We start from the raw sequence: 10217 nt of genomic DNA on the forward strand, positions 1-10217 counted from the left end.
ATCTCTTTAATGTTTAAAAACACTTCTATTGCATCCTTCCAGAAAAGTATTTAAAATGCTGTTGTAGCATATCTAAACTATCTCTTTCGTCCTTTTCTCTTCTTTTCTTTGTCTTTATTGCTGTCTTCCATTGCATTATTGTTTCCACCTCGTGATACCACCACATATATCCTATACACTTGTCATGTTGTTCTTATTTAACAAATCATTAAAAGTTTGACTGCCTTGGATTCTGTGTGGAGAAAGGCCGAATATAAATCAAATCAAATCAATCAATAAAATGGTACCTTCACATATAATCCTTTACATTTTCTACCTAGTACTCAGATGTCTACAGTAATTTATCATGTCAGTCTTTCTGAAAATCCATGAATAAATAAAATAAATGGAAACATTCATTAGGAATAGAACATTGTTTTATATCCAGTCTCCAGGACATGACATAATGTCATGTCACAATCAAGCATATCTTAGTATTGCATTTTACTATGCTTCTTGACATCATATTACAATAGTTGTTTTAACTCACTACTAGATTGTTTTAGAACATCAATAAGTACATCAAAATGGATACTTGCTCATTTTGATAATAATGAAAAATGGAATTACAGGGAATAATAAAATTGCAGGTCAACCCTTTTGTTGTGTTGGAGATCTCCAGGGTCAGAGTGCTCCAAGTGATAAAGCTTTGAGAGGTTTCTGCTGGCATGGCAGGAGAGAAGGAAGAGAGGAGTGGTATTTGCCACTCCTTTCTGATGTGAGCAGTGGAGGGATAACAGATCGAGACAAAAATCTTTCTCCATGTTGAGGACATTCCAGAAGGCTGGGAGAGTTTGGATAGTTCATCTATTATCTTGAGTATACTTCAGATAATGTCAGGGGATACTCTGCCCCTTCCATGCCCAGAGCCACATAATCCCCCCGCCCTCCATCCGAGCTCCAGAATGAGGGAGACAAGAGCTACTGAATGATCTGTGATAGCAGGAGGGCAGATTGAAGACTGGAGTTTTTCCACAGTTTCTGCCGTCTTTGACCTCAAAGGGGAAAGCTGGTCCTTCCAAGATTTGGTAGGACTGTAGCCTTAGCCTCTTTTTTAGATAAACTTGGTTTTACAAACTAGTAGCTCCTGTATCTTCCTGATTGTGAACAAGTAAAAAATAGCAAAATGTTACTCTATTTACTTATTATATGTAAATAAAAATTTAAATCTAAAGATAGAAATGGTAACTAGGTGTCAATTGGTAGTTTTACTTCTGCTCCCTTATCCTTTAATACATAGTATGGCATTTTTCTATACTGTGGCTACTTTGTCTTTTAGATACAGCAAACCCACTTTTTGAAATTCTTCATTCTGTTGTATTGTCATCATGACTGTATGCTACTGAAGTGTGAAATCATTCTCTTGCCTTAACAGCCTTGCCTTAACTGCTGTTCAAAAGCAGATTGGTCCCAAAGTAGAAGTAAAGATTTATTTAGCAAGAGATTGTTCTTCCTGTTACAGCTTGGAAATTTGACAGAAAATAGGTTTACATTGATTAAAATAATCGTCAACACCTGAGAATGATGGAGCAGCTTTTCCAATGCCATATCTTAATTTGCCCATTTTGCAGCTGTTTTAACTGATGTTTGATTTTTTTTCATTATCTTTTAATGAACAATATATTTCATTGATAAATTTAATATGGTGGATTCATGAAAAAATTTTTAAAAGACCTCACCATAAGAATTAATATTATTTGATGTTAAGTAATATTCTACAAACTTTGTCTCTCAGATGGGTAACAAATACAGTATTCCAAGTTAGTTTGGTGGATTGTGTTGTTTATAGGAACATTCTAAATCTTATTTCAGATTTTGACTCTGACGAAGAACTTGGGCCAGTCTGTCATCACACTGCGTTTCTAGGTGATGATTTGGGGTTAACAGTTGAATCTTAATTTTTTGAATATATCGTTATGCTTTTATATGTTTGCACGGTTGCATGGTTATATGCAAGCTTTGGGCCTTTATGAAATGACAGGCATGTTATGTCCAGGACCAATAAAAAAATTGTGGACTATATTGAAGTCTGAGCTCAGTCTACAGATAAAGGAATTATTCCTATTGTTCTAGCATAAATCTTTTGCATGGAAAAAGCTCAAAGTGTGGTTTACTCATGCTTTATATATCAATTTGTGTGTGGCATATGCTGTCTTTAAACACTAAATATATTTTTGTATGCCACACTGCATGTCCTTCAGTGAAGAAAGTAAGTTCCCAAATACGTCGAGCATGTATTCTGTGAATATTAGGGAAAAGAAGTACTTGAAAGACTAAGCAATTTACTTTCTATGTCAAAATTAATAAACCCATGATAAAGGTCCTAATGCTAGCACTAAGGTTTGGGGCTTCAAGACCTACAGGTAAACATTTTATTTTATTGGAGTAAAGTAGCACAGCACATGCTCTCTGCTATAATGGATTCCATAGCTTTTTATGGAATTATGCATTTTTTCCTGTATGAGACGCTTGCCTTTCCTATTAATTTGCTCAAAGCTGGTCACAGTCTCAGTTATTCTGTATATTTAGACAAAACTAAATTAGAAGCAAACCATGAAAATATTTTTCCCTGATTAAACTGAGGCTGTACAGTCTATAATAGAAATCCAGATGACCGGGGATGGGATGTTATATGATGCAGATACTTTCTTATTTGACTGTGCATCCAGATACATTTTGTATGTTGAAAGTATATTTTGTAAATCAGCTTATTTTAGATGTTTCTTTATATATTTGCCTTTTCAGATCAAAGGGTAGCATCATTTTGCACCCTGAACGACATGCAACATGTGCAGAGTTTGGAGAGTAATCAAGCCTTGGGTGCAAGCCCAACAAGTGGAAAAGATTTCATTGATGCTAATGGGTATGTAAATCAGTTTCCCTCTGCAAGACCCTTCCTTTACAGTAGGGATAGTGTCTAGGAAGTACACCTAGCCTCAGATAGTGTGACGAATGGAATGCTTTTTTTAAATTACTGTCTGTACAGCTTGCCATATAAATACAAGACATCTGAAGCCCAGTGACATGTGCACAAGCATGACCACTGCATTTTGTCTCCTCTCCTTTAGGTACTAATGTTAGAAAGCTCTATCATATGTTCCTACAGATTTGTTGCAGGATGATGTTTGATCCCCAGTTCTGCTCTGCTCTTATTTTTTGTTTGTATATGCTTGTGTTTTAATACTGTTACTATGCCCTTGATTATTTTTACTCCTTGACCAAAGAAATTAGAAACATCAGTAACCAAAGTATGCTTCAAAAACAGTGTATTTATTATTTATTTGTTGTAAAAGAGAGACAGATCTGGCACCAATCCCTAAAGTTCTAGATGATCTCTCCCAGTGGCTTCATGTAGATATTAAAAAACCCAGGGAATAGCATTGGCTCCTGTAGAACCCCACAGGGTAATGACCAAAAAGGCTGAACCACAGCCTCTCAGCACCACCCAAAGTCATCCACTAAGGCGGCCAGGGGCTGAACCCAGATTGGAATGGATCTCTTTCATTCAAGGAAACCTGGAATTGTTTTAGGAATTTACTTAGAATGGGGAGATTGGAGACTGGCCAATAGTTACCTAGTGAGGTAACTTTCCCTTTTCTTTTGTCACCACCAACGTAACCCTTGAAGATAGGCTAAATCCATGGAATGCTTTGGGGAATGAAATTAGTACAATGGGACCTTCCCTTACGCGGGGGATCCGTTCCCCCCCCCCCCCCCGCTTAAGAGGAAAAAGCATATGCTCAAGCCCCATTAGAAGTAATGGGGCTCGTGCTCATGGCCACCCCATTATTTCTTCCGGGGCACACAATGTTTTTTTTCCGGTGCAGCTTCCAGTGTACAAAATTTGTTCAGATGAGGTTTGCCATTGCCTTCCTCTGAGGCTGAGTTTGACTTGCCCAGGGTCATCCAGTGGGTCTTCATGGCCAAGCGGGAATTCAAACCTTTATCTTCAGAGTCCTAGTTCAACACTCAAACCACTACAGCACAGTAGTTCCCAATTTTTCAATAAATACAGTCAGCCTTTGGTATCTGCAGGGGATCCATTCTGGATCCACTTCTGGATATGGAAATCCATGGATGCTCAAGTCTCATTGTTCTCAATGGTGGTGTGGCTATGCCTCCCTGGCCACCCAAAGCCTGCCTTGCCACTCTCACTGCTCTCTCTTTCTTCTCCCTTCGCCTGCTGTTCCTTCTTCTCCTCTTCCTCCTGTGCCTTTCCCCCTTGCCATTTCCTCCCTCCTCCTCCTCCTCTTCTTCCTCCTCTTCCTTCCACCAGCTCTTCCTCCTCCCTCCGCCACTCTTCTCTCCACTGGCTCTTTTCATTCCACTGTCGGTTTTTCCTCCTCTTCCTCCTTCTTCCACCTCTTCCCTCTGCTGGTTCTTCCTCCTCTTCCTCCTCCTCTTTTTCCTCCCTCAACTTCTTCTCTCCTCCACTTTTCCCTCCTCCTCTTCTTCTTCCTCCTCCTCCACCTGTTCCTCCTCTTCTGTCCCCCATGCGAGCTTGCCATCCATGGATTCTGGGATCTGACAATCGCAAGTGCGCAGATTCCAAGGGCCTACTGTATTTATAATTCTTATCTTTAACACTTTTCTTAATGTGACCATTCTGTATACCTCCCATTTTTGTGTATTACCTAACAATGTTTTCTTCTCATATTCTTCATTAGAATAAACTATTCTTAATAGAAATAAACCTGGACTTATTCTGTCTTCATAGCTGTGCAAAATTTTTATTTCTGACATAAGAGTTCTTTTTGATGATAACCTGGTATAACATGCTGAGCCAGCGTGTTGTAGTGCTTTGAATGTTGGACTATGATTCTGGAGACCTGGGCTTGAATCCCCATTCAGCCATGTAAACTCACTGGGTGACCATGGGCAAGTCACACTGTCTCAGCCTTAGAGAAGGGCAAAGGCAAACCATCTCTGAACAAATCTTGCCAAGAAAACGCCACAATAGGTCATCATAAGTTGGAAACGACGTGAAGACACACAACAAAAACACAGCGCCAAAGTACGAGAGATATTGGAAACAACTATCCAAAGCCTGATTGGAGAAGAGTAATAATAGGTAGGAAGGCTTTAATATAAGAGTTTGTCCACTTTAAAATTTCTTTTTAACTCTTTAGTTTCAAAAATGAGAAAATAAGAAATTGAAATTAGTTCTTTATCCTAAATCCTGACACCCTCCTGGCAAATTCTAACACATTTCCATAGTATTTCAATGAGAACAAACTTGTTTGAATTTAATTTTCTTCTCAGCAGAATTAAAATTAGGATGATAATTATTTTCTGAACTGTTTTATTAAATGCTGGTTTACTTGCTTACTGGTTTTGTCCAAAACCATGAACTGCTTATATTGATATTTCATCTGACTTTGCATAACTGTGAGTGTCCCTTGTAACAAGCACCTAGTATTCATTGCACTACTTAACATAGGACCTGTACAGACAGGCCAAAATAAAGCTGTTTCGGGTCACTTTGGAGGTATGCTGTTTAAATGATGCAGTCATCCTAAGAGTCTGGAAGCCAAAGCAAAGCCACGCTCCAGTCCTTAAGACTGGAGCATGGCTTTGGCGCAGCTTCTGGACTCTTATGATGCATGCATCATTTAAACAGCATACCTTCAAAGAGACCCGAAGCAGCTTTATTTTGGCCTGTCTGTATGGGGCCATAAACTTTCAGTTTCATCTTAAGAATGATATGCCACTTCTGTTTGTTGACATTTAATCTTAACTTGTAAAACCTTGCAATACTTTAACCATCATGTGACTAGGCTAGTATCTGAATAACTATTTGTATCTCTTTTTTGCAGCCATTATGTCTAATGCTTCTTTGTCCTCTGCATTTTGTATGGAATTCTGAAATAACTGCAAAACACCATTTAATTTTATAGGGAGGATAGTCCTACCACCTTGACTGGAAAAGTAAACCAATTGGAAGTGATCCTTCGTCAGTTGCAAACTGATCTTCGGAAGGTAAACATATTTAACAAAATAGAATGTCTCTCTTAATGCATCAATATATGTAAGATTTCTGTCTGAGACCAACACAACAGGTCACATACTACTTGCAATCTGTACTCTTATAAAATTGGTATGTTAATCACATTGGACAAATAGCAGAATGGCAGTGAAGGCAACATGATTCACATAAGAAAAAGCCAACTGGAAGGAAGGGGTTAAAAAAAACCCTCTACCAGCACTATATACCTCAGTATCAAATTAGATCCTTGGGAGATGTACTTAGCCTTTTATTTTTTAATTTAAAGGTTGAATAGTAGCTCTGCTTTCAAATTTGGTTGTTTCTCCAGTGTGTACATCTCCTGGGGGGAAAATGGATCTCAAGTAACTATGCAAGAGGATGGAAATCCACTAAGAACAGGAGCAATTATACTAACCTGTGGAGAAAATATATGGTCCATTAAGTACCAGAGCTAGAAAAAGTTACTTTTTGGAACTCCCAGAATCCTAGTGGGCATGGTAGCTGAGAGATTCTGGGAGCTGTAGCACCCAACCCTCAGTAGCTTTCCAAGATTTGGTAAGTAGGCGACAACATAACTTGTTTTGACCTGGATTTGCTTGAGTCAAATAATGTGAATTAATCAACTCTGAGCTTCAGAAATTCTTGTTGTGTGCCTTTGTCATTTCCAACTTATGGCAACCCTAAAGTGAACCTGTCACGAGTTTTTTGGCAAGATTTGTTCAGAGGGGATTTGCCTTTGCCTTCCTTTGAGGCTGAAAGTGTATGACATATCCAAAGTCAACCAATGGATTTCCATTGCTAAACAGAGATTCAGATCCCATTCTCCAGAGTAGTAGTGCAATGCTCAAACCACAGCACTGGTTTTATAATTTAACTCCAGTGGTATGCATGAAACAGTTAGAATGCCCTTTTCCCTTAAGTAATTCATGAATAATTGTATTACTGTACCAATATTAAGAAAGAAATAGCAATTCAACATGAGTCAAGTCTGAAAGTCCTGATAAATGTGTGTAACACACAAATGACTAGCCAGACTATGTTCAAAGTTTGCAAGTCTAATGTTTTATGACACTTTCAGTTTATCCCTCTTATATAAGATCTCCTTATAAAAATTATTTTAGTGCACAACTGCAAGGTACAATTGCCTAATCTTCACTGAAAAGGTACATGTCTGCTTTTTCAAAAGCACTCTGAGTTTAGTGTGTCTTCTGGAAGGTTTTATCCCTCTACCAATGTGGCCTCAGGTATAAGGCTTAAATTATATGTGATGGTGGTAGACCCCACTGATTATATTTAGATGCCATTCAATCGTGCATGGAATGGAAATCTGTATTTCTGTTTTAGAACAAAGGCAGTGCATATGTGGGAAGGCTGCAAAACCTTCCCCTCACCAACCACCAATCTTCTTAAAGGCTTTCCTCTGAACAGAGGAAATAATGTGCAAAGTCAAGTAAGAATGGGGATTAGCACTCCTTGTGTTCTTCCTTTTCAGATATAATTATGGAGAGGCCTTTCTCCACTTTAGGCGCATTATGTGTCAGTAAAGAAGGGCTTCTTGATTATGGTGGTCCAACTATAGAATACCTTTAACAAAAAATGTGACTGACACCAACACTAACTGTAGTAGTGCCTACCCAAAATCATTTATATCTGCTTACCCAGACATTTAACCATCTGAAACTGTCTTTCCTCCACTTTGAGCTTAAGAGGGTTTTCTGACAAGAATTGTCAAGACTGCTGTCTTGCTTGACTCTTCTTGCACTGCTGAAATTTTTGCCAGTGATTTGTTAAACGTAATAAAAGGTTAATATCAAAAGTCCCATTTTCTGATAATGCATTGGCAAATTAGGTAGTATTACCCTTCCTACATTTTGAAATATTAAGGCATCAGTGCATAATGGTTTATATTTCATTGTATTGTACAGTAATTAGTCCTTTCAGTCTGTTTAGTCTCTTGTGTTGAAGTTTACAGAATGAATTAGGCATTGCAAAAGTTAGTTTGTACATAATGTGATTTATTGTAATTCTGGCATGCCTGTTTAGCAATGTGATTATGTTAAACCTGAGATATAGAGCACATGGAGTAGTAGCACATCCAGTGTAGCATTAGTGGTAACACTGGGGCATTCCACAGTACTGGAAACCTGCTGCAAAAGATTTTTTTTCAGCCCTCCAGAGCAACTTTTAGGATGTGCTGCAGTGACAGAAGCAATGCTACTAAACTGTGTCTGCTGCTAGATATTTATTTGACATGGCACAAGACCCTGGACTTCTTGATGAAATCAATCCCTGTGTATTCAGAAGCCATTCTCAGATCTTATATACTAATTCCAATCCCAGTTGTGAATATGATAATTTTGTGCAGCACTGTTCAGTACTTAATTGGTAGATGCCAATGCAGTTCAACTTGTTGCCTTTTGTTTTGTTTGCAAGCATTTTTAAGGCAGTGTCCTCCCACCTTCATCTGATGGATAACTCTAAAAATAGTTGGTTTATATCTTTTGCGGTGAGATTTCTTATTATGAAGTGTGCTGCAGTGTATCTTATTGTTATAGCTATGTTACAGGAATATTGTTATACAAGTTCATTAGTTTTGCAAAGCTAAAAGAGCAGATGAAACAAATTTGGGGATTCAGTTTAGAGTTCCAGTGCCATCATTGTGAATAGGATTTTAAGTCAACAGAGGCCTTTTAGCTCACTCAGAAACATGAGATACCAAAATAAGTACTTTGTGCACCATTTAACCTATTTTCTCTGTGGTCTAGGAAAAACAAGACAAAGCTGTTCTCCAAGCTGAAGTTCAGCATTTGAGACAAGATAACATGAGACTTCAGGAGGAATCACAAACAGCAGCTGCTCAGCTAAGAAAATTTACAGAATGGTTTTTCAATACAATAGACAAGAAGTCCTAATGTATGAGTGCCTGCAAAAATACTGTTGGAGCCCTAGAGCACCAGTAATTTTGAATTAGCCTAATATAATTTCACTGTGTTCACAATCCATTTTACATTTTCTGCTATAATCTCTGCCTAACCCTACTCCTTTAACAAGACTATGGACTGTTAGGAATTATCTTCATATTCATCTGAATCAAACAGAGAATGGATGGCAGGCATTTGTTTTTGTGAAAATGAATGTACAATTTCTGGTGTCATTTTAGACATTTTAGAGTATACTTCTGGCTTGGGCCGGCCTGGAAAATAGTACGTTCAGTTTTAATTTCTATATTTCAGGTGTTCCAGTGAAGATACTAAAGCAATTTATGGTAGATTGGGTTGTAAGATAAAAATAAATAACTAGGCATATACTTTCATGTTTAAAGGTGCTCTATTTTTTGTATGTACAGTAGATACTTCCACGGTCACATTGTCATAGCAATAAGAATGGAGGTAGAATTGAATAGTCACAAAACTGTGTTTATAAAAATTATTGCTGATGAGTTAAACAACACTAGTTTGGATGCAGATATATTAGGAATTATTTATTTGTGGGGAAAATGGTGCCTGAATTTCAACAAGTGTTCTCTTATTTCCCCCTAAAGATAAACATGCCTTGTACATGGCTCACCTGTCAGTTCACTCCTGTGTCAATGACTTTTGTATAGTTCGTGTTCAGTTAAGGTTATAGAGAGACTTAACTATTCAAACCATACGTGATGCAAGCCAGCCAATCATTTGTAAAATGCCAGATTTGTTTATCTTTGTACAGAAGCTCTGAGTGAGTGACATGTATTTAACACCTTTATTTAAGCTTATTTAACCTGTTAATTTTATAAAGCTTTTGTTTTATCTGCACTATGGTGAGGACAGTAAGTTGCAAGCTACAGTGTATTTTAGCTTGCCGAAGTGGCACTGCAGAATTCTAGAAAAGTCTAACAATTGGATGCTGCTAGGACACAATTTGTGTTTGTATGCTTTAACATTTTTAACTGTTTCATTTGAAATGAACATACATTTTGCTTTTTTAAATAAATGTTAAAAATACCAACCACAAAAAAGCGACTATTCATTTTATTCTCACCAAATGTATTATGTTTAGTTATCATTTCAAAAGAAAAGGCTGAGCTATGCATATAGTACATGCATCTGAATTCCAGACAAAGCATGGCTCAAACTCATTTCTGATTTACCATATTGAATACAGTAACAACTGTGGATTGCATCTGTAAAATAGAACCTAACCATTAAGGCTG

The 10217-nt window shown here is 37.6% G+C and overlaps 1 protein-coding gene across 11 annotated transcripts in view; it reads left to right on the plus strand.

The window, feature by feature from the left end:
- The window catches only part of SIPA1L2 (signal induced proliferation associated 1 like 2), a 119793-nt gene extending 109816 nt beyond the window's left edge, over positions 1–9977 (plus strand). For 8 of the 11 annotated variants that reach the window (XM_089529913.1, XM_089529916.1, XM_089529914.1 and 5 more), the window contains 4 exons: positions 1852–1905; positions 2785–2902; positions 5937–6018; positions 8791–9977. In XM_089529913.1, the coding sequence (XP_089386039.1) occupies positions 1852–1905; positions 2785–2902; positions 5937–6018; positions 8791–8937 (401 nt within the window). In that variant the 3' untranslated portion in view covers positions 8938–9977. The remainder of the gene's footprint in view (positions 1–1851; positions 1906–2784; positions 2903–5936; positions 6019–8790) is intronic. The other 3 variants (XM_089529915.1, XM_089529922.1, XM_089529925.1) reach the window with 1 other exon arrangement.
- Positions 9978–10217: the final 240 nt, after the last annotated feature.

The sequence above is a fragment of the Sceloporus occidentalis genome, unplaced genomic scaffold (assembly GCF_023333645.1).
Source record: "Sceloporus occidentalis isolate IW3139 unplaced genomic scaffold, rSceOcc1.0.p SCAF_6, whole genome shotgun sequence".
Classification (NCBI taxonomy): domain Eukaryota; kingdom Metazoa; phylum Chordata; class Lepidosauria; order Squamata; family Phrynosomatidae; genus Sceloporus; species Sceloporus occidentalis.